The sequence below is a fragment of the Ips typographus genome, linkage group LG5, assembly GCF_016097725.1.
Source record: "Ips typographus isolate SLU linkage group LG5, UJ_Ityp_2.0, whole genome shotgun sequence".
NCBI classification, from domain to species: Eukaryota; Metazoa; Arthropoda; class Insecta; order Coleoptera; family Curculionidae; genus Ips; species Ips typographus.
This window is the reverse complement of record NC_138426.1, coordinates 14,357,304-14,384,784: the sequence shown is the minus strand read 5'-3', so window position 1 is coordinate 14,384,784 and position 27,481 is coordinate 14,357,304. Positions and strand designations below refer to the sequence as shown.

Genomic DNA, 27,481 nt, shown 5'->3' with positions numbered 1-27,481 from the left:
TGCGGCCGCTAAATTTAATAACAAACATAATTTTATTTTCAACAAGTGTATTGCAAAAAAAAACAGAGTATTAAGCCTAGTTTTATTCGACTCACCAACTTATGTAATAAAGTATAACAATTTGCCTATATAAATATAATGAAATTGGTATACACTTAAATAATATAAAATGCCTAAGATTTTCACAAAAAGACAGATTTCATTATAAACCTAAGGTATGAAAAGTTCAAAGTGTGTATATAGGCTTTAACGGTAAAAAGAGTGAACAAAAATATTGAAAACTTCTATAACCAACACTTTGGCAAAGTGGCTGTAACATAAAATGTAACCATTTTATTATGTCCCATCTATGTTGAGAGTATTGGTTTGCAATAATTTTCCCTTCTTATCAATGGTTTCCTTTGCATAATTTTTAAAATGCCAAACTGTGTGTATATTTATGGATATATCAAGGAAGTGATATTAACTATCTCTTTCACCTACTATGATCGTGCAAATTGCACCATTTCAACCACTTCTTCCGCTTCTGTTGCCGTTTCTGCTTGTTCCTCAACATTTGCAACGTTCCCGCTATCACTGGCGTTTTTAGCTCCACCCGTTACTGTAATCGAAGCCGATTGGTTGCTGTTCGAATCATCACTTGCAGGACATTCAAAATGCACGCAATGGAATACCTACCAAGATAATTAAGAAAACGTCGCATTATAAAAAAGGTTACTTACCTCATTGGCAGTATTGTGAGTTCCAACTATACGAATAAAAACGACCGGTCTGGGCGGGAACCTAATAACCTGCCACGATTTGCAACTTTCTCTCGTATTATCAACGACCATTTCCCATTCCCAAATATTGACTGACGACTCGATGTAATAGCTGTAGCTTCGATCGTCGCAATCCCACAACAACAAACGCAAACTGGATATGACGTAGGGCTGGCTCAGTTGCACTAAAATGGCGCCCGAACCCAACTGATGACAGGTGTAACCCGAATCCCAGTCGTATTGTTTGGTGTCGCCGTTTAAGAGGGCGTTTCGTGCTCGGCTAAAACCCATATGATTGACACTTGACAGAATGCAATACATATTTGTAATTACAGGAAGGACAGTTATGTATTTTTATTTTATTGTCAAAGCCAATAGAAAACCTCATAAACTATCACTTGACCTGGTTTGTGACCACGCTACTATATTGGTAATAGGATATGTAACACTCACCTAACTCCTTCAATAACCACCGCGTTTTTATCCAGAGTGGCCACGTTATAGTCGGGACAAATGATGTCGCCCACCATTTTGGGTAATTTCTCCTTGTACATGCACTCCAAAGTAACCACATGGAACACCTTGTTAACTGTGTTCTGGGTACCAACTATGCGTATGAACTGAACGACTCGCGTCGGAAAGTACAAGTGCTGCCACGAACGACAACACGCCTGACTATAATCAACCACGCGCACCCAGTCCTTTTTCTCCATGGAAACTTCGATAAAGTAGGAGTAGGAACGAATGTCGCGGTCCCACAACAACAACCTGATGTGATTGACGATACAGGGTGCTCCCAGCTGAATAATGATGCCTTGATCAGTAGGGCCATTAATCGCGTGTCTTGTATAGCCCTTGTCCATATCATAACCGTAATCATTGCCATCCAGTAAGTACTCGGCCAAATCACCTTCAATAACGCGTGCCCCACGTCTGGAACTGGCCACGTTCTCGTTGATCAGCAATTGACCGCGATGGGGCAGGCTGGTTACGCAACAATTGGTGCGGTCCGCGATCGCATCCAAAAGAGCGTCCGGTTTCACTAAACCTGCTGGTCGTACAACCGAAAGCAATTCAGCAACGCTCATCAACGGAAGCCGTACGCAACGAATCACTTTGTCGTTGACATCCTGATGAACAATTAGAAAGGATTTACTATCAAGTTATATCTCAGAGTATTAAAAAAATATAAAAAAAAACATATTCTTTTTTCCAGTATTTTGCAGCATGGTAGATTTACAATATGGCAGCACAATATGCTAATTGACTAAAAAAAAGATACCAACCTCATTAGATTTGCACCACATGCACACACCCCGGAATATTTGAACTTCAGGAGCAAAAAATGAGTCTCTTTGCAGTAGTTCAATTAGAGAATCCTAGAAAAACCACAAAATACTCACTTTTTTATCTTCTTATAGAAATGTGTCTACTGTACAATGAACATACCTGAGATAACATAGCAAAACTCTCCTCATTCAGAATTTCCACAGCATGCTCATCCAGAAATGAGTGGCACACACTAACCAGCTTATCCAGCCTATACAAATGGGCTGTGTCCAAAATGGCACACACGTTCTTTAATGCCAACATTTGCTTCAGAATATCTGAAATTGCCATCTCCAAGTCCTCAAACCCATACTGATGGGCCAAACCCAGTGTGTCCAAGATCAATTCCTCTTTCAAAGTCATCATAAACATGTGCCCTGTATAAATGTATTTGAGAAGGATTTTAAAAGGTTTTGCTGGTGCATCTGGCAGACTAATTTCAGTCTGGTTGGATTCCCTCAAGCCGCCGTAGAGCAAGGCACGAAAGTAGTCACTGCGAGCGGCCAAAAGGATGCGATGGGCAGGCAGGCGTTCTCTCTCTACCACCAGGGTCACATCCGAGTACTCTGGATTTAGATATAAAGAGGAAAGGTTGTCTGAGAGTTGATGAAGGTGCTCAATGTCCCCTAAACGGGTTACCCCCTTAGAGGGGCTGGCTTTTAAATACTGCCGGCTGCTACTCATCTACAAAACGTTTCTTGTAGGTAGAGTGACCTTATACTCTTATAAATAGATACTTACACTACTAACACTTCCAAGTTCCAAGTAGTAAAACTTTGAAACATACACACTTTTCTCAAAATATACTTAACCCTGTTTACAAAACATTACATTTAAGTATTGACACTATTGACAATTTGACGGTTAGGACGACGTTGTCAAATGCCACAGTCACAGAACTTGACACTCTTGACAGTGCGCAAGTTTGAAGACTTTAAGTTAGCGAAGAGAGCAAGGGCGTGCGCGATATCAAAAAGTCTGAAAATCTAGTAGGACATGTAACAAATGAAAATCGAATGGTGATCGAAAACGAGAAACGACAAGCCAGAATTTTAGAACGACTGGACTGGAGTTTGGGTATGGTGGTGTCAGTGGATATTGGATTTTAGTGTCAAGTAAATTCCTTTACGTGTGATGTTAAAGCCCCGAGTGCAGTGTTGTATTAAGTTAAATTAACATGATCGCGAACGGGCACGTAGTAGGCGACGGCTCCTGGGATTTGAGGGTGTTTGTGACGGATTTACAGGCCGAAAGACAAATTCGAGTCAAGGGCGATGTGCACATTGGTGGCGTTATGCTTAGGCTGGTCGAAGACTTGGGTGAGTTGATTTTGTGCCCCCCTGCTAATTGTGTTTTCTCAATCTATTTCCAATTGTAGGAGGGAATTTCTAAACTTCAATTATTAAATAAACAATCCTGAAACACGCGTTTCCTAATTTGAAATCGCCTGGTTTCGTCACCGTTTAAAAATAAACAGCAGGCTGGGCTTTAAAATTTGTTTTAAAATACAATTTATCACTATGGTCATTGGAATGGGTCAATTACTTTGAACACCAAGACAACTTGACTAAAATAACTTTCACTTGCAAACTTATTGAATTCAATTATTATTTACATTTACTGACGACTTGTTTGGTTTCAATCATTTGAATTAAATAAGAACTGGAACCAAACCATCCTGTAGGGTTATGTGGTTTATATGTTTTTAACTTATGTTTACGGCAATTTTCCTGAAAGAAAGACCTGCCTATAGTATTGAATGTTCTGGCTGCCAAATCCTGGGAAGCACACACTAAATAGGGATCCTGATACAGGAATTTTGACTCATTGTGGGCTTAGGAGATCTTTCCAGTTTGACATTTAATTCAGTGGTTTCAATAATGATATTAATGGTAATCCTAACTTTATGGTGAGTGGGACTCCAACTCATGACTACTCCATGACTGACTGGGCATTTAACCCACCAGGTCAGTGTAAAGCTAATTATGTTTTAGTGTTCGAAAAAGCATAAAAAATACTACAAAATGAGTTAAAAATGGCCTCTCTAGCTCCTCATGTTCCCGAGATATTGAATTTCAAAAAGTACCTAAAAAACCTCTCTAGTCTCGAAAGGGTCACATGTTAAAATGTACTGACCACATTGAACACTGATCCAGGCATAAATTAGTAAATTACACAGTAGATTTTTTTGTGGGATTATAAAAAGCAATTAAACCACAAGAAAGTGATAAAACTGTGATAAAACTTATTTTGCATTTGGAATCTCAGACCTCTAACATTATACACAGGAAGGACAGAGAGAATAGGTTTTTACCAGAATTCTGTTGAAATGTTTTTTTTCTTTCTATAATAATTTGAAGGGTGCTAAACTGTTTGACATAGCTACTAACTTTTTTTTATCATTTGATATTTGATTTATGTAAAACTAAGATTAAATTGTCTGAGAACCAACCTAAACTAAATAAACTAGATAATCCAGGTGCTTTTAATTTTAGACCCCAGACTTAAAACTAAAAATAACCAACAACATGGTTTTGCTTACTTGATTATCCTTTATGTTTGAAATATCATACCTACAGGGTGATTTAATGTTATGTGGACATGTCTTTTTCAATCTTGTATTGAAGTAGTGTGGTTCAAATCGACAGCATAAGCAGGATAACAGACACTCGGAAAAATTACAATAATTTATACCATTTTGTTCACAGATTATTCATGTTGTGCAAGTTTAAATTATAAATTAACATTGAGTGGTCACCATGTTGACAGGTGGTAAAACGGAAAAGACAGTCGATGCAAATAATAGTCAACCTGCATCCGTTCTGATCAACAGTGTTGCTTAAATGTAGTTGGCCAATCCTACACTTTTTGCCTACGCAGTTCTCGTTTCAGTTCGACAATCTGCGATCAGGGTAAAAGTATAATAAAAACAAATTTTCCTTTGCAAACAAACTGCAATAACTAGTTTTTCATGTATCATAGTCGGCAAGTTAAGATCCATGGAGCAACAATTACTTATTAGCTTACTATCCTAACGTAAAACGTCATCATCAAACATCTGGTCTGTAAATATGTTGTTATAGGCTATTTCAAAACTGTGTTCATCTAGAGTCTAGACAAATACGTATCTCTCTCTTTCCGGCCATTGAAACAATATTAAGTAGAAAAAGTTTTCCAAACCTTCTAGATTTACAGTTTGATAGATGTGACTTGACTTGTCATATCTGATTGTCATGTGACCGGTGTGTAATATGGTATAAACAGAACTTCATGTTGAATTGGGTCAAGTAGGTCAAGATAGGAGCATATTTCTGGTCAGTTTATGGCTGCAATTTGACCATGCTAAACTAATTAAAAACCGACTGCTGTATAGTGTGGTATTTAGTTTTTTTCCCTCAAGATCTTCCTTCAGTCTGTCTTTATAAAGTTTTTCTCTTTAAAATCGAGTTGAAAATTTTGGATTTGAAAGTGGCATTGTACAAACCCACACCGAGGACAATATTGGTGTTTATCGTTCAGGCAAAGTCGCTATAAAAGGCGTGCACCTACGATTTCACTCACTTATTTATGTGGGGGATATGCGTTTTCTTATTATTCTTTGACCTTTGGTTTGTAGATTTACAGGAATCATATTATATCTCCTAAAAACAGTCAAAGAGACATATTTTGAATAAAATATCAAGAAGAAATTACAGTTTTTGTATTGTGTAGCAAAGCAGCAGTAAGCAAACACTAAATTGACATTGCTGTCTAAAATAACAGTGTTAGGCTAACGCCTATTTTTTGGTACAAAATACTCATCAAAATGCCGTTTGTTTGGTTACAGAAATTTCCATGGACTGGTCAGACCACGCTCTGTGGTGGCCTAAACAAAACAAATGGCTGACCAGGACTCGGTCGACGTTGGACCAGTGTGGAGTGCACGCTGACGCTCTACTATTTTTCACTCCTATGCATAAGATCCTTAAAGTGCAATTACCTGATCTTAGGTAAGTAAACAAATTTAAGAGATACGATGTCGTAATTTGACAGTAGGACTTACCGCTCATGTCACTGTTTTGACAGGTACATTGAAATGCTAGTTGACTTTTCCATTAACACGTTTTCGGCGGTGGTGCACGTGTGCAAACAGTTGGGAATCCGACATCCGGAAGAGTTATCATTCTGTAAACCATTGGAACCGAACCATCTTAAGTACAACTACAAGGACATGCCGAAAAAGAAATCGGAGCAAAACGGGCATTTACCCCCCGACACCAACACTTTTATCGGTTAGTATCTTCAAATTAAATCAAAATGGCGTTGACTGATTGTTTTTGGTGTAATTTTGTAGCTAATAGCAGTCCGGCGGGTAGCACTGGTAGTTTAGACAATTCACAGTTTTTATGCGCTCCTGTAACGCCGTCTCGGGCACCACCGTCATCCACTCCAGTTGGTACGCCTGGATACAACGTAAGTATTCTCTTCTGACATTCTCTATTTGTCTCTCAAATTATTGTTAAAAAACAAATTTCATTGTAGACGGGCACGTGGAAGAAAAACGGCTACGGGTCCGATTTGAACGGCTCAGCCAACTATTCTCCTAACGTAACTGCCAACAGTCTCAGTTTGGAACAGTTAAACGGCTCTTTAGACAGCAGTTTGGCTTCTAGTCCACCCGCGCCTTCTCCAGAAGCCAAACGTCACCTCGTTCGACCGAAATCGCTGATCGAAAAAGCCAGAATGAACGTCGGGTGAGTCGATTCATCAGTTTTCAATAATTTCAGTACAGATAATCATGCAAATTTTAGATGGTTGGACTCGTCATTGTCCATAATGGAACAGGGAGTACGGGAACACCACACGTTGTGCCTTAAATTCAAGTTTTACGTGTTCTACGATTTGAACCCCAAATATGACGCTGTCCGTATCAATCAAATCTACGAGCAGGCCAAGTGGCAACTTTTGAATGAGGAAATCGACTGTACTGAAGAGGAAATGTTAATGTTTGCCGCTTTGCAGGTACGTTTTTAGTGAAAAAACATATTATAAAATGATATAGATTGCGACTAACCTGAATTTACTAAAGGAAATTTAAAGGACTTAGTTTACAAACTGTAAACTTATAAGATAGATGGTTTAATGTTCTGAATTAGTAATAGAAAAACAAGTGTTCACTATGGCTGTGTACGAAGGCGTAGAAGGGCCACAGACGTTATTTTTCTTAAATTTTTACTTCAAACTCGGAATTTAGTTGCAATGTTGTCAAACTGACAAATTCTACTAATTAAGATCAAAGAGTGTTTGCAATGTTGCCAAACTGACTAATTTTACTAATTTGGTTTGAAGAGTGTTTCCAATCTGTCCAAACTGACAAGTTCAACTAATTTTTTTGAAGTGTGTTTGGTTGCAATGTTGCCTAACTGACAAAATTTGGTAATTTGGTTCAAAAGTATCCTTGCAATGTTATCAAACTAACAACAACAATTGTTGGAATGTCGTCAAAGTTAACAAATTTTACTAATTTGCTTCGATGAATGTTTGCAATGTTGCCAAACTGAAAATTTTTGTCTAATTTGGTTTGAAGAGCTTTTGCAATGTGACAATGTAAATTCTGAGTTCGAAGTCGGAATTTAACTAAATTAACCTTAAATTAACGGACCAAACAGTGGCCGCATTCGTTTTCAGGCTCCATGGAGCGAGCAGAGCTTTTTAGACGTCACAATGACGTAGTTTGACAATTGGTCAATTTATGGTTTTGCCAAATTACGTCATCGTGACGTCAAAAACGCTTTGCTCGCTCCATGGAGCTTGAAAACGAATTCGGCCAGTATCGTAATTTGTCAACTGGTAACTAAAACTACTCAAATTGCGTTCAATACCGATCTAAAACGCATTTGTTTTTATTATCCTAATTTACAGATAATATTTCTATGATTAATACAACACACAACAAAGTTGTATCGTATACTATAAGATATGTTTGGTATGTGGTGGCAGTCAAAATGCAATGTTGCAAAGTGAATAATATTTCACAGACAATATACATACATACCTATATCCTCAGAGCAGAATTGTCAAATAAACTAGTGGACAATTCAAACATTGTGGTTTAATTGTATATTAATTTATTTATTATTAATTAATATACGGATTTATTATAAACTGAGAAATACTTGAATGAGTACAGCTTAACCTAATTGTTATAACATAATAAAAAGTAGAAATAATAGTACAAAAAGATCGTATTCGTGATGTGTAGTAAGACGTCCGCAGAGTGTGAAGAAAGTAAAATGGGAGGACGTAACAATGTAATAGAAAGTTTTGAATGTGACAAAGAAAAATCTAACTTTACATTCAAGACACCTTTCTATTACATCATTATTACGTCGTTTGACTCTCAACTAATAATACTGACTTAATAAATTTTTTTACGATAACGAATCACGTAGGCGGGATAAAAACTGGAATCGTCATACTTAACGTACACGCGGCTTTGTGGGTCAGTAGTAGTGTCAAAGGGTGGTTTCGGTATATAAATACGATGGTACTCGTTTTCTTTGAGCGCATACTCGTAGTTGACGAGAACTTTGACCGCAAACATAACCCTATTTTGTTCGTACTCGTAGTAGCCGTTTTCAGTGCCGTAGTATGATGCGTAGAAAGGCTTTGTCGAGAACGACACACCCCGTCCATACTTGTCATTAACCACCATACGCCAGTCGAAATTGTTCGTGGAGATTGAGTCGACGTTCTGCAGCATCGTTCCGTGGAAAAGTAATTTTTCTCTGTAGAGCGGATTAAGCAGTTTTCGGGTTTGGTAGTGCAACAATTGAAAAGGGTTGACGACCTGTTCGATTGACGTCATTTCGTAGCTCAACATGGTACGTTCGAAGAGGGCCTTAATTTCGAGGACATCATTATATGTTATGTGATCATAATGGCTGTCACGAGTGTTAGGTGCTTTTGTTATGTAGCCAAAACTGTTGAAGTCTAGCAACTCGCTGGGATTCAAGAGGTCGTTCAATGAGTTCAGTAATGTATAGTTGCGTTGGATTCGCTGTAAAGGTAGTATCTCTGTCGATTGTCTCTTCGTTGGCTGCTTTTTTTTCTCAGTGGCAATGATGGTTTTCAAGTTGGTACTGGCTTGAGGAAATGGCATTACTGGACCCCACGCTGACTTAGCCGGAAAGAGAGTCTGTTGCCAGTTATCGTCTAAGTGGGTGTGGCTAAGTTTAAACTCAATTTCATTGTCTTTAGAAATCAAGCAGGGTGTTGAGCCACGCCTTTTGTACATGCAAAAATGTTTAGGTCTAGCAAACGATTTTTTGCGGACTCACCTGCAATAAGTTTTGGCTGGCTCGTTTTTTTCTACAACTTCAAGAACTTTTCCCTTTTTAGTTACCACAGTACCTACAACGTTCACGGTAAGCGTCGTTCTAGTCCTAGTGGAAGCTTGGGATTTCGAACGGTTTCTTCTGGATTTACTTTGTTGCTGTTTACCTGTCAAAACAAATCACGTTTCGATTGCGTTGAGCGTAAAAACACCAAAACAAAACACCTTTATCCATTTTAGAATCAGTTGCTCGCTGCACAAGTACCGAATAACAATAGGCTATGAAATAACACGTATATCAGTTGATTACTATTGTGACTAGTCAGCTCATTGGAAATAAAAAAAAAGTATAAATAAAGTCTGTCTGTGGGATTCCCCGACACTAAACGTTTATTGGCGTAGTTAAGATCGCAGCGCCATTTGAACTAAAATCGGGCAACCCGTTCCTAACCTAACATTATAAATAATATGACACTGTCATTTCATATTTATGAAACTGTGATTTTCATAACTAATCACCAGAGGGAGTATCTCTTATCTTGAAACGCCAATAGCTAGCGCAATCTTTTTTTAGGTTATAAACGAACGACGGTTTTTTTTATCGCATTTGTTTAGGCATAGACTATAAAACTAGGATATAGATTCGAAGTGCCAAACCATAGACTAAATGATTGATAAGCATAGACAAACAGTGGCAATGGAACTGAAAATTAATGTAAGTAAGCAGCGTGAGATGGCACCACTAAATGCATATTCGCGTAATTTTAAAGCCAGACGCAGCAATTCCGATCTTTTAACTGTTGGAAAACATCAGTCTTAATGCGGCGTTGTCTAGTTGACAAATCACATTTTTTGTTTTGTTTCTAGGCAAAAAAATAACAGATTTTGTGTGTATTTCACTTCGTTGTATTTTTAGTTTAGTTATTTGTTATTAGTTTATTTTTAATATTCATCAAAAGGGTTATTTTAGACTTATTACATTATGAATTTCATGTTTAATCTTAAAACAGTCACGTGACACTTTATCAATTGTGAAGAGTTTTAATCTGTGTTTTTAAAACGCGTTGTGGTGGTTACAATGGCTGTAATGCTTGTATCGCACTGTTGTGGTGTCGGAGGTCAACAATTGGCAACATCGCGACGAACAATTCTAATGATGCCATATAAAATAGTGTAAATAAAGGACTCGGACTCTACTGTGTGTTTAGGGTTTACAGAGAGATATTTGCGGATATAATCGGTTTTAGTTTTTAACAGGACTGAGAACATTTTTTTATTTTTTATGAAATATTTTTAAATAAATCAATCAGAGAATAGATTGTTTGGTCTTTTTGGGTAGAATTCAAAGTTTTTATGTTTGTTGCAGTTGCAAGTAAACTTGCAAGCCAACCAACCGCAACCGTATACGTCATCGTTGGATGGTTCTAACGGAGCTACCCCCACGTCTCCCGTAGATGACGACATCGATGCAGCCCTCAACAATTTGCAAACCACTCTTGAAGGATCCACCATCAACAGCTACTCAAGCGACATCACCTCGGTGCCCGAACTGAAAGATCAACTTAGATTTTTAAAGTAAGTTTCCGATTGGTATTCTTACTTTAAATTTTACTTTTTTTTTACAAATACATAGGTATGCACCGCCCTCTATACTAGAAAGCCTAAAATGTCACTTTTAATAGCGGCGTTAGCGGTTTTCGTTTTATACACAAACGTATGAAGATGTAGTAGTAAGAAATATGTTTTTTTTATTATTTCGTGTAGTTGATTGCAAGTTGTTGGTGAAAAATCAAAGAAAGGTTCATTCTTGATCCAGATATGTATAGATAGAGCTTTTTATACACAATCAAGTCCAGCCAAAACAAATTGGTTAGAACATTTGTCCCCTGGAAAGTACAACACACAGCAAACTAGTTTAAACACTGTTCAATACAAGAAAATCTGTACATTTTTGAAACTAGGTAAGCAAAACTGATAAATGGTTCTTATGTCATTACCAAGAACATTCATTCAAAATTATTTTTGTTGCTCTGACAATGAAGGATGCTTTAAAATAAAACTCACATACCTGCGCATGAAACAAGTACCTAATAAGTCTTCTGTACTAGAAAGCACTTGTACCTTCCGTTGTGCATAGTGTTGGAGTAAAATCATCCCACTTCAAAGTGTTCAACCACGGTTGAGTTAGATCTGGATTTTGTAAAGTAAAAAACTGACACGGTTGGGCTTTTTCCTGAATTGCTGTTACAATGTGGCTTGCAATTGGCTGGTAAAAATAACTTACGCAAATAACCTCATGATTTAATTTTAAACCGTAAAAATTCATCTAATCCTCAAAAAACTCAATTTCCACAATACGAACTGTCACCACTATTCCCGCCATATTGGAATTTTTAACAAGCACCTTCTAGGCTTTCTAGTATAGTAGGCGGGGAGATATGTCATTTTGCCAAAGAAGATGTGACGTCATTACATGACCACTTGATCAGAAATAGTTTTGTATAAATAAATTTTGTGTTTTTTAAACCTGTTTAATAATACATTTTTTTCCTAATTTTTGTCTATTCACCTTTGTTGAACAGACCGAAACGTTTTACCCTGAAGGCCTACAAGAAATACTGGTTCACGTGTCGCGACCTCCATTTGTACATGTACAAAACACGTGAAGACATGGTGCATCACGCCAACTGTGTGATGAAAGTGAGCTTGAAGGGGTGCGAGGTCACGCCCGACGTCAATTTGAGCCAACACAAGTACGTCATTAAACTGGAAGTAGCCGGAACGGAAGGAATGAGCGAAATGTACATTCGGTGCGATGACGAGACTCAATATTCGCGTTGGATGGCATGTTGTCGATTGGCGGCCAAAGGACGATCGCTGGCCGACAGTTCTTACGAAACGGAAAAACAAACGATTTTGGACTTTTTAAATTTGCAACGGCGCGCTGAAGAGCCGGCCATCAATCCCAGCTCGTTGGACATTCAAGTCGAAGATTTCATTTCGTCCAAATACTTAAAAAAATCCAGAGGCAAGCTAACGCAGCGCATCTTGGAAGCACACACCAACGTTAAAGACCTGTCACTGATCGATGCCAAGATGAACTACATTAAGGCATGGCAACTATTGCCCGATTATGGCATCACGTTGTTTGTTATCAAGTTTACAGACAGCAAAAAGGACGAATTACTAGGTAAGTTTCGCAACCATTTATGGCAAAAGCAATAAGACAACATTTTACTTAGCTTTGCAGTAAAAATTGCCAGTTACATAACTAAATACTATTTATTTTTATATTATTTTCTAGGGGTGGCTTATAATAGAATCATGAAAATGGACATTAATACGGGCGATCATCAAAAAACGTGGCGTTTTAATACGATGAAAGCGTGGAACATTAACTGGGAAAGTAAACACATGATGGTGCAAACTGAAGATGGCAATATTGTTTTCAGTTGTCTGTCAGCTGACTGTAAAGTGGTGCACGAGTTTATTGGAGGTTATATCTTTTTATCGACCAGATCTAAAGACGCTAGCCAGACTTTAAATGAGGAACTGTTTCATAAATTGACTGGAGGATGGTCGTAGGGTGTTCGCATGTCATCAATTTGGCCTTTTAGACTAACTTACGTAGCTGAGCTTCCGCCCACCTGTTTGGTGTGTTAATAATTATTGTTTTTAAATAATAACGTTATTGTAACTGTTTTTGTCGATGAATGATTAACGCACAAATACTGATGCATGTAGGTACTTTGTTTTTAAAATAACGAGCTTTATTTGCACGTTAATTTTGTTTCCGACTAATCAAGGTACATTTGTAATTTGTTTACAACCTTTTTTCTATTAATTTGGCAATAAAGCATGAAAATACTGCGCCATGTGATTTATGAAAGCATATAAGTTTCCCAATCTGTGTTGTAGCCATGGTCCGTTTGAATTTAAATTTTCCACACCTTATATTTATCCACTTGGTAACAATCACCAAAATGACCTTTATTTTCATTTAATATAGAATATACATATACCTATATATACATAAACATATTTTATATAGAATGATTTTATGCTACTTAAATATTATTGTATAGAAAAGTTTACTATTAATAAAGTATGTTATTAACAGGTTTTTTGCTTCATTTGACCTAACTAGGGTAAAGTAACATTCACATAACATGCAGTGTATTTGTCCTGTTAATGGCAAGTGCACTGCAAGAAGTAGACAAATGACATCATTCACAATAAACTTAAACCTAAAATTAAAAAATTGGAATCAGGTTAGGATTTCGAAAACACAGGACATAAACATTATACTTTGATTATACTAATAATAGTAACCATCCCCTAGACTTCGAGTATTTGTTTCAAAAAATATAATTAGGTACAAACTTAACAGACATTCATAAACAAATACAAAAATGCATTCTTTCAAATTTTCGAATTTTGAACAGTTAATTGACAACAAAAATACGCATGTGTCAAACGTCTGAAATGGCTCTCATTGGTTGCTTGTATTAAGGTGCTAAAACTTAAGAGTAAAAGCTACAAGCTAGATAGGTTTTGCACTACTATTAATGGTACAATGTTCGTCGTTCGAAATACTCCTTTAAATAAAGCCATTGTACCCTATAAAACTTTAAAACCGCCTTTAGGCAGGAATTTACTGAAACTTTAATTCAATTGGCATCGCCGCATTCTGTCGTGCTTCAAAGTGACACTGTGACCTGTGACAGTACTGACAGTTTTCATTTGACATTTCTGACGTAAAGTACCAGCAACAGGTACCTGCGTATCTGTGACACAATATACATGGACAGTACCTGTAACTGGAACAAACTGCACGCCACGCCATTTCGTGTTGTGTGTTGATTTGGTGCAATAAAGCTCGAGAAGGATTTTGGCCTTTTGTTTGGTAAGTTAAGCCTTATTTTTATTACTGTATATTTCATCTAGGCCACCCTGCGCTTTCTTTCTTCAGTTGTTTTTTCGATTTGACTCAATAAGGTCGAGTTTCTGAACAGCTAAGGAATGGAGAAGTGGTTCCTTCAGCTTTAAAACACGGGGTTCTAGTCAAGGCAGCTTTATAATGTGTGTAGTTAGCATATGTGACCTGGTTTTTACCTAGGACATTAAACGATTTTTGGGGCAGAGCTCAAGATGAAACAAAGAGATCACCTCTTGTTTGTTTGTCAGTGCCATGCCAAACATTTTTAGATTTATATTCTTATCTGTGATTAATCTTATTGACATGGTACCTGGACTCCCGTAGCACCCAAGCCTAACATTTTAGGTAGACAAGTAGTTTTGGGGGTTCAGGTCAATGTTTTTTATTTTTAATTTGTACTATTACATATAGAATGTCATAATATTATGACACCTACCTGCCAGAATTTTATAACAACAATGGCCGTATTTTTTTTAAGTCTGATAATAAAAGTGGGCTTTGAATAGCCTTGCATGTTGCTACTCTGGTATGACAGCAAACATTAATTTACATATGTTTTAAAATAAGTAGCATGCTTTCTGGTTCCAGACAGCATGTCGCACGTGGCATGCTACTTTGGTGTGAAAGCCCACTATAATAATTTTTCTCATTTTTGCATAACTTTCTATGTGCAACTTTGCCTCCCATGGGAAAAGCCTATTTTCAGTAGTGGTAATGAAATAAATAATACTATTTCACCAATTCTTAGAGTGGAGCTTTGAGATTCTTAATTTTTGTAACATTGCTGACTCTAATTGTTGAATCAGCAAACAATATCAAGTTACATTACTGTTTAAATTTTATCATGCAATGATATGCAAATTTGTTGCATGATAAAGTTTAGACTGTATAAATTTTAGTTGATAGAGTTTGTGTTGTGTACAATGTACAATACAATGTAGTGTTAAAGAAGTATTAAATAAGTTGTCAACAGGCAAGTGTAATATGGCAGTAGTCCCAGTTGTTATCTAGAGCCTTAAATATTATCAGAGGTTACTCCAAGCCTAAACTTAAGGGCCTCTAGTTTAGTAGGATGCCTTGAAAATGGTTTTGATTCCTAATGGGGCTGACATAACTCGACACACTCTGTTTTGACAGCATAACAGTTCAGTGAAGATATTGGCCGCATTAGTTTTCGAGCTCCATGGAGCGAGCAGAGCGTTTTTGACGTCACAATGACGTAATATGACAGTTTCAAATTATGGTTTTGCTAAATTAGGTCATCGTGACGTCAGAAACGCTCTGAACGCTCCATGTAGCTTGAAAACGAATGCGGCCATTGTATTGAACCTTATAATTTTCCTAAGTGTTATATTTTGCGTCGAAATAGACCAACTACCTATTGGCGTTTCAAGTTAAGATCGCAGCGCCAGTTGAACTAAAATCGGGCAACAAGTTCCTAACCTAACATTATAAATAATGTGACACTGTCACTTTCATATTTATGAAACTCGTGCTAAATTCCTAACGAAAATCAATGTAAACAAAGGGAGAAATGACAGCTAAAATGCCCAAACTGTTTTCAAAACTGATTACCAGAGCGAGTATCTCTTATCTTGAAACGCCAATAACTACATTAAATAAATTGAATATGCTATTCAATTCATCCAAGTAAATCTCAATAAAATCGTTGATGTAAACAACGCGGATTAACTCATTCGGATTGACTAGTCAATCCTCCTAAAAAATAACAGAATTAAAATGCTCTATAGTGTCCCATTGAAACGATGACATCCATGCCATATGGATTCGCCATAAGACCCAATAGGTTGTCATTTTTTATTTGAAGTGTGTCAAAATTTAAATAACCAAACTTTTTCAGTGTTGTTTTTGTTAATAGGAAACAGATTTGAAGCTTTGTTGATTTGCTGACAAGGTAGGTTTTCTATAGGTAAAATACATAGATTTCTGTAACATGGTTGACACTGCTGATAGATAATAATTAGGAATATGTTGGCGTAATTCTTTCTGCTTGAATAGTAATATTTTTTCGAGTCTTAAGCTGGATTCATAGTTCTAATTCCGCAAGAAGTAAGCGGCATGCAGCAAGCAGTAGTAGTAAGAAGTAGCCTTCCATAAATGTTTCAATTCATAGTTCGACGCTTTGACATTAGTAAACTGACAGACTACAGATTATTTGACAGTTTATTTTTTTGTTTACAATATAAATTTGGTTAGAATTTTTTATTCCTATTCTATTCCTTGAATGTTTGCTGAATTTTACGGAAAATCGATTTTGTCGATGACTATTCTATCATAGTAGCTGCAAGTAATTCAAGTGAAAACCAGAAAAGATCGGATACTTGACAAATTACAATTCGAAAACCCACGAATGGGTGAAATAGGCAGCCGACGATGCACGAAGCAGTAAGAAGCAAGGTAAGAAATAAGAAATGAAAATGATTCATTTCTTGGTGCTTATTGCTTGCGGTTCATGCGGCTTGCGCTTATTTGTCAAACTATGAATGAAAGTGTGCTACAAGTATATTGTTTATTTTTAATTCGGTTTACTGCTTACTTCTTGCGGATTTCAAACTATGAACATACCTATGCCATTGCTCAACAGAAATTAAAAAATGGCTGATCGTGGAAGAGGACGAGCATCCCGAGGAAGAGCTCGGGGCTCTAGCGCACAAGGTGGGGCGCCGCAACCACGTCCCGGTCCGCCGACAGGGCAAGCCCAGCAAGAACCGCAGGGTGGTAGGCCTGGGCCGCTTCAACCTCCGGGTGGTGTATGGGCTGGCAGAGCCACTGCCGTTCTCCAAGCGGCTCCGCCCAGTAGAGCACCCGCTCCTGAAGTTGTTCAGGTGAGTTGCGTCAATATTTGTTTGTTTGTGTTTATAAATTGAGTTCATGACAGTCGGTGGGACGGGGTAGCCGACCGAGGCCTGGAGAGGAGAGATCTGGAGTCACTGCAGAGCCCCAGCAAGGTCAGTTGACTATATAAAGTGTGGTCTGTTATTTAATTGATATAATACTGTTTCAGTGATTCAGGGTCAGGGTGATGGCCATCGTGATAAGGCCGGGAATGGGCATCGGGGAGGTCCTAGCGGAGCAGGAGTACGTGGACGAACTAATCGAAACGAAATTATAAATACACGTCCAGCTCACGTGGTCACCAAAAAGGGGACCGATGGAGTGCCCATTCGCCTCAAGGCAAACTACTTTCAGTTATTGTCTGCCACACAATGGGGACTCAACCAGTATAGAGTCGATTTTAGTGTAGATTTAGACGACACTAAAACTAGAAAAAGGCTTGTGGGTATTGGAATTCGTCAGTTTAACTTAACCGGCTATTTATTTGATGGTACCGTGCTGTATACTCCAAATCGACTTCATCCGGATCCTTGCGAATTTGTGGTACAGAACGAGACTACTGGGGAGAATGTTACCGTTAACATTCGTATGGTGGGAGAAGTGACTGCTGGCGATTATCACTACCTACAACTCTTCAACATTATCATTAAAAAGTGCTTCACATACATGAACTTTCAACTTATAGGACGTAACTACTTTGACCCTAAAATGAAGGTAGTTAGAACAATTTGAGGTTTGTTTGAAGATGAAAACATGTAATTGGTTTCAGATTGAGATACCCGAACATAATATTGAAATAATGCCTGGTGTATTGACCTCAATGAGGCAATTTGAGTCTAACATTATGTTAGTAGCTGATCTTTCATTTAAGGTGAGTCTAAAATAATTATTAGTGTTTTTTATGTTGTAATTCGTCTTTTATAATTTTATAGATGTTGAGGATTGACAGTGTTTACGACATACTGATGGAATGCGCTAACTCTAGAAATCCACGTCAGGAATTCCAGCAACGCGTCATTGGTTCTATTGTGATGACATCATACAATAACAAAACGTATCGCGTAGATGACGTCGATTTTACTCAAAAGCCGGACTCGAGCTTCACGCGTCGTGACGGTACCGAAGTGACTTATCGACGGTATTTTGAGGAACGCTACCACTTAAAAGTTACGCGGCCCGATCAGCCTCTCCTCGTTTCGCGCACTAAACCACGCGAAATTAGAGCGGGCATGCCCGAGATTGTCGTATTGGTACCTGAGCTGTGCATCATGACCGGTTTGACGGACCGACAAAGAGAGAATTTCCAATTAATGAAAGCTCTAGCCGAACATACCCGAATCAGTGCGGGAGGTAAGTTAAGGCATTAAATGCAAAATTGGGATGACTTTTGATGGTTTTGTGGTAGAACGGATACACAAATTGATGCAGTTTGCTAAAAGGTTACATGCTTGTCCTGAAGCAATTGAAGAAGTGCGTAGATGGGACCTGCAACTCGCCACCAATCTTGTGGAATTTTCTGGACGGGTTCTACCTCCAGAAAACTTGTATTTACGCCTTAACCAAGTAATAAATGGTAAGTAGTATAGTAGGCAGCACTATGGTCTGTTTATGAACTTTTTGGATCTAGTCTATTCATGGAATTATGACATTTTAGCTTTTAGCCGCCTCGCTAACTAATAATAAAAACCCTTTTTTTAAGGACGAATTAAATGTTGAAATTAGCAATCATTTCCCTTTACGTTTGCACATCTCTAATTAAGTTTAGAAGTAAAACTTACATAGGCTCCATTCGTTTTCACGCTCCATGGAACGAGCAGAGCGTTTTTGACGTCACGATAACGTAATTTGGCAAAATCATAATTTTACCAATTGTCTAATTACGTCATTACTAAAGGAATTTTGTATTGTAGGTGGTGAAGAAGCAGATTGGACGCGCAACTTGCGTGTCGCGCCCATGTTCAACACCGTCCACGTAGAAAAGTTAGCCGTGATCGTACCTAATCGGTTTGCTCAAAGCGCACGTGACTTTTCCGGCATGCTGACCAAAGTGGGTCGAGGAATGTCGATGACTATCAACTCGCGCGTTTTTGAGATCCCCGACGATAGAACGCAAACCTATCTTTCCCAGCTTGAACAGGTGATTACGAATATGTCGCCCAGCATGGTAATGGTGGTTTTACCTAACAATTCGGGCGACCGTTACAACACTGTCAAGAAAAAGTGTTACATTGACCGCGCCATGCCTTGTCAAGTTATGGTTGGCCGAAACTTGTCCTCAAAAGGTGCCATGTCCATTGCCACTAAAGTGGCTATTCAAATGAATTGCAAGATGGGTGGAGCTCCGTGGGGTACCAGCTTACCGAGAAATACAATGGTATGCGGGTAAGTCTAAACCCATTGTTGTTTTGACTAGTTAGTGAATGTCACTATAAAATTCAGATATGACGTGTGCCGTGACACTGCCAATAAAAGTAAAAGCTTTGCTGGTATGGTAGCCTCAATGGATGCCGCTTGCACCCGTTACTATAGCATGGCGGTAGAGCACGAACAAGAACAGGAGCTCAGCACCAACATAGCCGCGTTTATGATTATGGCCTGTCAAAAATACAAACAACTTAATAACACTCTACCAGAACGGATAATCGTGTACCGGGACGGAGTTGGGGACGGTCAAATACCGTACGTGCGTGAGCATGAAGTGGACCTTATCAAAGAGAAGCTTAAAAAGGAACTGTACAATGCTCCCATCAAAATGGCATTTATTATCGTGTCCAAACGAATAAATACAAAAATATTCCGATCGCAACCCAATCAGAGCAACGATTTTAATCCTCCACCTGGCACTGTAGTAGACGATGTTATCACTTGGCCAGAACGGTACGATTTTTATATCGTATCGCAATGCGTGCGACAGGGCACCGTGAGCCCCACCAGCTACAACGTAATAGAAGACACTTTGGGTATTGACGCCAACAAAATACAACGATTTACGTATAAGATGTGTCATATGTACTTCAACTGGTCGGGTACGGTGAGAGTACCGGCGCCTTGCCAGTACGCTCACAAGCTTGCCTTTTTGACGGCACAGTCCCTGCACAGGTATGTTATGTTCTTTTGACGGTTAAAGATTGCTTTCTATTTTACTATTTTCTGTTGCAGGCCTGCCAACCCGCAGATGGCCCACTCATTGTATTATTTGTAAACCGCCCAAAGAAACCAGAGTCAATATTTTTATTTTCAAGAATTAAGGCTCAAAGTGAATAAAACTGCCATAAACCTACAAAACCAACCGACCCAGGGCAATTTGTGTGTTTTCCATGTTTATGTTTAAATCCCTATGATTTGAATCTCGTTCCAAGAAGACTGACGGTACGTCTGAACTGGACTCAGTGGTTTATCATTCTATATGAATAAGTTATTTACTTGTATTCTGGAAAGTTTTATATTAGATACTTAATTTTTTTTAAATGTTAAATAAAATAGTTTTAAGTTGGGCTATTTTTAAATTGTATTTTCAATATTGAACGCAACTTTATTGATTTTTAAAACATATATACAACTAAACGTTATTTTTTTGTGTGAGAGTATTATCCTCGTAAGTTTCCAACACGTCGGCTAAATGTTCGTTGTCTCTCGGTTTTTTGAATGTTTTCTTTCTTTGTCCGGCCTTTTTCCGTTTAATAGCCACTGGTTTTTTAGGACCGTGATCCTGCATTGATCTAATCCCTTGCTTGTCCAGGTACTCCTCTATTTTTTGATCATCCATTGCGTCGACAGCGACAGATCGCCATAACTTCTGAAACTCTTCATCAATTGGTAGTTGAGCTGTTCTGTCGTTGTAAAAGAGTATTTTCTTTTTGTCAATTGGTTTGGTGATGAAAATCAAGTCATTTTGGTTGCTTAAAATCTGTCAAAACTTGATATTATTTCGCTATTTCTGGCTGATTTCGACATACCTTTAAGGCTTTCTCACAGTGTGGTAGGGACTCTTGCACCTCCTCCAGCAAAATTCCCCCTAAACCCTTCAGATCTTGCTGCTTCAGAAGCTTTAATAAACTTTTACGATCTTTTAGTTTGTAGGTTGGTTTAAACAAATACTTTCCGTCTGGTGTGACCTCAATTTTTGGATTGTTTCCCAACGCTTCAGTTTGTAACCACTGTGGGACAAAAATGACTTAATCTAAAACAAGTATTGTTTAAGCCAGACTTACCTGTTTCACTTTGCTACCCACATCCAATTGGTTGGTTTCATCTAAAATCTCTTCCAATGTTAAAGCATAAGTTTCACCTTCTTGATGGCGCTGTTTCATGTGTTTGACTATTTTTGCCAACACTCCGAATCGGTATTGTGAACTACCGCTAGCCGTTTTATAACTAAAAATCAAAGAAATTGGCACTAATCACTTTAGGATTGTGATTCAGACAAACCTGTTAATATCCAACTTAGGTCCACTGCTGTTGGCATTACTGGACTTGGACTTTTTCCTATCATCTTTAGGAGGCTCCGGTTTCGGTTCGACCTTTTTCTTTTCGACTCTAAAGTGTTATAATTGTCTGAAAAATGGAAATAACATGATCGGTTTACTTACGTGGGAGTGCTTAAGGCCTTTTTCTTAAATAGCTGACGTTCTTTTAATAGAGCAGGATCCATTTTAGTAGTGTTCTAAAGTCGTTAATGCTTTACACCATAATCAAAAAACATTTCAAGTAAAAACTGATTAATATTTTTATTAAAACTTTAAACTTTCTTTAATCTTTAAAATAAAAATCTAAATGTAAACAAACAACCACAATCACCATAGAGTATAAATACCTGTCTTGACAGCCTGTCACTGTCAGTAGTGTCAATGTGCCAAACTCCCAATAACATTTTTCAATGTGCAAGAAAAGAACAGACGTAGTTATTTTATTTGTCAAATTACTGTCATAAGTCAAACAAAGGCGTGGGTTGGTTAATGTTTCCGTTGTTCCCAGGTTTTCCCTAATTTTTGACTGGACGCCTAGAAATGTTTACTATTTCAAGCAATTTTTACCGTTTTTTTAACAACCGAGAGTATAAGTGTAAAACAACACGCTTTGTTTTGTTTCCAACCTTTGAAATGTCAATATGCAATATGCATCAGCATGTAAAAGTAAGGCCCGGATTACCCAACTTTATAGTCATAGTCGTAATATAGGTACCTAGTCATAATTATAAACTTAATTTGTTTTCATAACAACACATAGTATATTATAGTTCTATTAGTAAGGGCCGGTACTTTCACCTCTGAATACATTTATTTTTAGGATAATTTCTATAGAAATGACGGAATTGACCAATAGCAGCGTCTGATTTCACGGTTTTCATAGATAGGTATAATCCTTAGAATAAAGTTATTCTGAACTGAAAGTACTGGGCCTAAACAAAATCGTCCTGGTTACTTGTTTACTACGTGTTGTAATGAACAAAAATTAAGTTTATGATTACGACTATAACTAAGAAGTTGGGTAACCCCGGCATAAGGTTTTAATTTATTTATGTTTTAAAAACTGCTAAAAAGCCGTTTTTGGTTATTTGATGCTTTTAGGTTCAAGTTGTTATTTGGACCACTCATATTCATAAGAGGACCTGATAAAAAGAACTAAAATAATTCCCTGTTGTAAGTTTTCTTGAACATGTACGTTTTTACTTTTTACTGACCATTTCAATGATCTCCAGTATTACCACATACATTACTTAATGGCCGCATTCGTTTTCAAGCTCCGTGGAGCGAGCAGCGCGTTTTTGACGTCACGATGACGAAATTTAGCAAAAGCATAATTTAACCAACTGTCAAATTACGTCATTGTGACGTCATATTCCCTGATAAAACTGAACTAAACCTGCAAGTTTTTGATAAGTGGCATTATCTGGCAACGGTGCAAATAATAGTGAAAACGTCTAGTATTTTCTATACCAGAAACACAATATTAAAAATTAAAACTTAAATAGGGGTGGCGAGCGTTACATAACCGAAGGGCCTCGAACTCGACAAGTTCCGTTAACCTTCATTACAAAAGTGAAATTTGTTTGGCGTTGCAGTTTCCTAGCCAACGAGGTACGACCTTTAGACTAATTTAAACTCTATTTTCCACTGTTTTAATTATCAAAAGAATCGAAATCGTTCTAAGAATGTATACAGCATACAGCCAGCCTATGGCCATGGGTTGAACTGGCTACACTGTTTGCTACTAAATGGTCAAATGGTCGAGTCGGACCTGAATCAACGTCGTCACGAGGACGATCGTCCTCGAATAGTTTATTCCGCGTCCGTGGCAACGCAGTTTAATGAGTTTTTGCTTCGGTTTAGTTGCAGATAACAACAATAATACATTAGTATTATGTGGTAGTATGCGTTGCACAGTAGAATGGAAAAATAAAAGCATTAGGAATACTCAACAGGTGAGTGTATTCTAGCTGATTGTGTGTAGTAGATCGATGCTTTTGTTTACACATCGATAAAATTTAAGCAATCTATTTGTGTAGTCGATAAGATAAAAACGCACACCTTATTTAAAACTGTAGAAATGAAATCATTTAATTAGCGTTACTCGGTTCAGTTATTTTCATTAGCAGTTTACATTAAGCGTGCTTCAATGAGGTGATATACTTAGAAAAATAATTCTAAACAGGTAAATAATCAAATTTTTCTTTTTACTTCCGAATGCAAAGCGGTCACAATGGGTTTATTCAGAAAGCAGGGTGGTCACATGTCACAGAGGTTACACCCACTCAGCCATTTTGAACTAATAATAAGTATAATGCCACCACCAACCCCGGCGCAACGGATATGTCGCTTTTTCTCTGCCAATCAGAATAATGACTAACTCTGATACAGCATATCAGAAGAAGCCAAACACGCTGGGTGTTGTATACTAGGATAACTCAAAATAAATCATTTTTGAAATTACAACAAAAAATACATAGTTGCCAGGTTGTAAAACATAATTTTTTGATTCCGTCACACCGTTTGCTAATTACTTTACTTCGTTCTGTCAAGGTCGACAGAGTATAGTACATGGTTCAAAAGTTAGGTACCTATACAGAAAATGTAAAACTTTACTACTTACTTTTAATCGGGGTGTGTGGCCTGTAAGATTTGGAGAACCTCTGAAATTCTGAAACCGTATTATTTGAACCTAAAATTGTCTTATTTTAAAAGAGATTAATAAAAACCCTAACATTCAAGTTCTAAATATATTATAATTATATATTTTCTATGTATTTCAAGTTAAAAAAAACGCACCGCAATGGAGGTGCAAACAGAAGGTGAAGAACGTGACGCACAACCCAGAGATTTGGTAATAGACAATGTGTTGAGCACCCAGCCCGAATTGGGGCCCATCATACCTGACGGAGGCTACGGTTGGATCGTTTTCATTGTCACTTTGTTCTTTCAGGTGAGTTTACCATTTTCGTAGATTATGGTTTCAAACCTATGCTAATGCTGCCTAGTGCTAATTCCAGTAGAGCCAAGACCCTACTTTAAAATGAAACTCCTACTTGAATACCTACATTTTTCTAATAAATAAACAATTTACTCAATAAAAAAACATTTCAGCTTCTCATTCCGAGCCTGCTGGTCTCGTTCGGGGTATTTCTGGCATTTTCCCGCATCAAAACCGATTTTTTAGAGAGTCACGACCCCAAACTCTGGGGCCACCAGCTACTTTACGTTCCTTTGTTTTTCGTCGCTTCCTGGACTTTTGTAGGTGGGTTTCTCAGCACCGTCGTCATATCATTTTGATGGTTTAGGGAGCAGTAAAGTCTAAACCTTATAATATTCTTAGTCTAAATTTGACTTACGTATACTTAACACTATCAAAATGACATGCATACAACCAAAGTGCTATTACGAACAATGCTGCAAAAATTACAGATCCAACTAGCAGAAAATTAATAACGCAAAGTAGGTGGCCGAAACTGTTTGCAGTAGCGGGAATCTGTTTGACATGCGCCGGATTGCTGTTTCTTTGGATGGGAATGACAGGACAAGATGGCCCCTGGCGATTCATTTTGTCAGGCATAACTACTGGTTAGTATAAAGGTCATCTCGGTTAACTAATGGTGGTTTGGAACTTATCTGACAGGAATCGGTGCCTCAATCCAAATCGCCCAGTGTGAAATCCTATTGGCGCAGTACTTTAAGGCAAAACTGCCTGCCATTATTCACTTAAGCCACGCTGTCGCGGCGTTAGGTTTTATCTTAGCACCAGTGGTGTTAGGACGTCACCTTTTGGTCAACACTGAGACTCAAGTCCTGCTATGGTACCAGGCTATCATACTACAAGTACGTGGTATTGGTCTCCCATAGAGTGTTATTCTAACATAATGAAATGGTTTGTAGGGATTGGTATTAAACTTGTTTCTGCGCAAACCCATGTACTTAAAGTCAAAAAGTACTAACCGCTACGACTACGTAGCTACTGTAAGTTGGCAAAACTGCAACGACCAGCATTACCGGTGTGTTCTTACAGGACGCCCTGGAGGACGAAGAAGACATTTTTTCTAAAAACTCAAGAGAATTACAAATTAAAGTGCAGTCTGGCCACAATGTCAAAATTGAGACGCATCCGTTACCGCAAGCCGAATCGTCTAGCGACAGGTACATTTTGAAATATACAAATCTCTGACGTTTGATCATTTCTCTCTAGAATAGAGACGCCAACCAGCAGCCATCACAACGAGAGCAACAGGGACGAGGATTTATCCAAAGATTGGGTCACTTTTGAAGACGAAGACAAGGAATACAAAAAAGTGGACCAATGGGAGACGTTTTCAGAAGAGGAAATTCCACAATCCACCAAAAAGTGGGAGACCTTTGAGGACGAGCCTCAAAATCGCAACTCAAAGAATTTGCAGTTGGAAATGTCATTTGGAAAAGATCAAGACGCGGTGGACAAGCCTACGACCGCAGCAATCAGCGGGTATCAGTTCTTGAAACTTTTTTTGAAGCTCCACACTCAACTAATCGTTATTTTAAAGGGTGCCAATACCTTTGTTCAGTGATACACCAGTGAACAATAACACGAGTTACTCCTACGACGCTTTTGATGACCCTCCAGAAAGTTTACACTCCTCAGTGTTTGCACCGTCCAACGTCAATCAGACAGCGCGAGCACCATTGGTAATGCGTGACACCATGGAGTTGCTACGCACCCCCACCTTTTACAAATCCCTGCTGACCGTGATGACCACGAAATGGTCGTTGTTCACATTTTTTGCACTTTTCCCTAGTTTTCTAATGCAAGAAGTCAATTCCGTTAATTTGACGCAAATGTGCACTTTAATGGGAATCATGTCGTTAACCACGCTTTTGTTCGCTGGCGCCGCTTACTGGATTAACGTCGAGAAAAGATGGCGGGCCAAAATGGTGTGGTTCTTGAGTTGGTTTGGTGCCCTTGGGTATTTCAGTAAGTGCCTTTTACAATGTGTGTGCGATCGAGGGACTAAACCTGGCAACAGTGATTTCAGATTACTTCACCGAAGGGTTGATACTGTTCGGCGCTGTAATGATTGCGTTGAGTATTGCGGTCTTGCAACATGTCGGCGCCCCCCTCCTCGGTTTAACTATCAAAGGGGAACCTACCAAAGAGTACAATCTAATTAGCATCCTTACAGGACTTACATTCCTCTTTTTTGTACCCATTAGTATGTATTTTGTGTACGATTTCAGAACAAGATTGACAACGTTTCTTTTGACAGATGCAAGCTTTAAGCACGTGTTCCGTATGATGGCGCTGTTAAACTTATTGACGGGCGGTGTGTGGTTGAGTAACTACATCTACAAAAGAATGCGTGTCCGATGATATTGATCTATATGTGTCAATGTCACAAGTTATTCCATTTATGGGGTCATTAATAATTATTAATGTCCGTAAAATCAATTTGGAAATTATGACGTATATACCATCTCGGACCTCATAAAAATATAGTATTATACTTTTTTTATTATCAATTAATGACCTAGTTGTCAAATATTATGTTTGATATAAAATATATTTATAACTGAGAGTATTAGTTTATGAATTATTATTAAAAAGATAAAATGCGACATCAATCGTAGAAGCATCATCGAAACGAAGCTTTCAATATTGTTTCAAACATTATGCCACAAAAATCAAGAAGGAAATACCAAGAAACACCAGACCTACAAACAAATAGTTCATCGATTAATTATTATGACACTGAAAATAGTGCGAAATTATAATATTACACAGGGTGATTGATGGTCGTTGGTATAAACTGTTGTAAATAAAAGC

The 27,481-nt window shown here is 38.0% G+C and overlaps 6 protein-coding genes across 9 annotated transcripts; 3 read left to right on the top strand and 3 right to left on the bottom strand.

The window, feature by feature from the left end:
- Positions 1-30: 30 nt before the first annotated feature.
- Positions 31-2,983, bottom strand: LOC145729892 (BTB/POZ domain-containing protein 9-like). Its single transcript, XM_081980843.1, has 6 exons — positions 2,832-2,983; positions 2,211-2,774; positions 2,048-2,140; positions 1,215-1,891; positions 723-1,041; positions 31-674 (listed from the first exon to the last, which is right to left on the bottom strand). Exons 2-6 carry the CDS (start codon positions 2,772-2,774, stop codon positions 483-485), a joined length of 1,845 nt encoding a protein of 614 aa, XP_081836969.1. The 5' UTR covers positions 2,832-2,983; the 3' UTR covers positions 31-482.
- A 100-nt stretch (positions 2,984-3,083) lies between these two features.
- Positions 3,084-13,524, top strand: LOC145729889 (unc-112-related protein-like). Of its 2 annotated transcripts, none has more exons than XM_081980838.1 (9): positions 3,084-3,409; positions 5,917-6,079; positions 6,156-6,361; positions 6,424-6,542; positions 6,612-6,823; positions 6,881-7,091; positions 10,772-10,980; positions 11,988-12,595; positions 12,710-13,524. In XM_081980838.1, the coding sequence occupies exons 1-9, from the start codon at positions 3,268-3,270 to the stop codon at positions 12,988-12,990; spliced, it is 2,151 nt and encodes a 716-aa protein (XP_081836964.1). In that variant the 5' UTR covers positions 3,084-3,267; the 3' UTR covers positions 12,991-13,524. The 2 variants fall into 2 exon arrangements, with proteins under 2 accessions (XP_081836964.1, XP_081836965.1); XM_081980839.1 differs by lacking the exon at positions 3,084-3,409 and adding an exon at positions 4,015-4,057.
- Positions 8,181-9,896, bottom strand: LOC145729899 (protein mono-ADP-ribosyltransferase PARP12-like). The gene is made up of 3 exons (XM_081980855.1): positions 9,631-9,896; positions 9,410-9,572; positions 8,181-9,355 (listed from the first exon to the last, which is right to left on the bottom strand). The coding sequence occupies exons 1-3, from the start codon at positions 9,638-9,640 to the stop codon at positions 8,488-8,490; spliced, it is 1,041 nt and encodes a 346-aa protein (XP_081836981.1). The 5' UTR covers positions 9,641-9,896; the 3' UTR covers positions 8,181-8,487.
- A 623-nt stretch (positions 13,525-14,147) lies between the features above and the next one.
- Positions 14,148-20,764, top strand: LOC145729884 (piwi-like protein Siwi). 2 transcript variants are annotated; one of them, XM_081980832.1, is made up of 10 exons: positions 14,148-14,311; positions 16,950-17,190; positions 17,244-17,313; positions 17,370-17,914; positions 17,970-18,071; positions 18,133-18,550; positions 18,606-18,773; positions 19,111-19,582; positions 19,640-20,299; positions 20,360-20,764. In XM_081980832.1, exons 2-10 carry the CDS (start codon positions 16,960-16,962, stop codon positions 20,400-20,402), a joined length of 2,709 nt encoding a protein of 902 aa, XP_081836958.1. In that variant the 5' UTR covers positions 14,148-14,311; positions 16,950-16,959; the 3' UTR covers positions 20,403-20,764. The 2 variants fall into 2 exon arrangements, with proteins under 2 accessions (XP_081836958.1, XP_081836959.1); XM_081980833.1 differs by lacking the exon at positions 14,148-14,311 and adding an exon at positions 16,358-16,762.
- TfIIEbeta (transcription factor IIEbeta) lies at positions 20,684-22,011 on the bottom strand. Its single transcript, XM_081980856.1, has 5 exons — positions 21,790-22,011; positions 21,629-21,736; positions 21,412-21,574; positions 21,157-21,357; positions 20,684-21,107 (listed from the first exon to the last, which is right to left on the bottom strand). The coding sequence occupies exons 1-5, from the start codon at positions 21,849-21,851 to the stop codon at positions 20,760-20,762; spliced, it is 882 nt and encodes a 293-aa protein (XP_081836982.1). The 5' UTR covers positions 21,852-22,011; the 3' UTR covers positions 20,684-20,759.
- Positions 22,012-23,430: 1,419 nt separating this feature from the next.
- Positions 23,431-27,234, top strand: LOC145729891 (uncharacterized). 2 transcript variants are annotated; one of them, XM_081980842.1, is made up of 11 exons: positions 23,431-23,621; positions 24,451-24,619; positions 24,781-24,931; positions 25,099-25,254; positions 25,310-25,509; positions 25,567-25,647; positions 25,697-25,824; positions 25,874-26,146; positions 26,205-26,632; positions 26,685-26,870; positions 26,925-27,234. In XM_081980842.1, the coding sequence occupies exons 2-11, from the start codon at positions 24,470-24,472 to the stop codon at positions 27,026-27,028; spliced, it is 1,857 nt and encodes a 618-aa protein (XP_081836968.1). In that variant the 5' UTR covers positions 23,431-23,621; positions 24,451-24,469; the 3' UTR covers positions 27,029-27,234. The 2 variants fall into 2 exon arrangements, with proteins under 2 accessions (XP_081836968.1, XP_081836967.1); XM_081980841.1 differs by lacking the exon at positions 23,431-23,621 and adding an exon at positions 23,693-23,851.
- Positions 27,235-27,481: the final 247 nt, after the last annotated feature.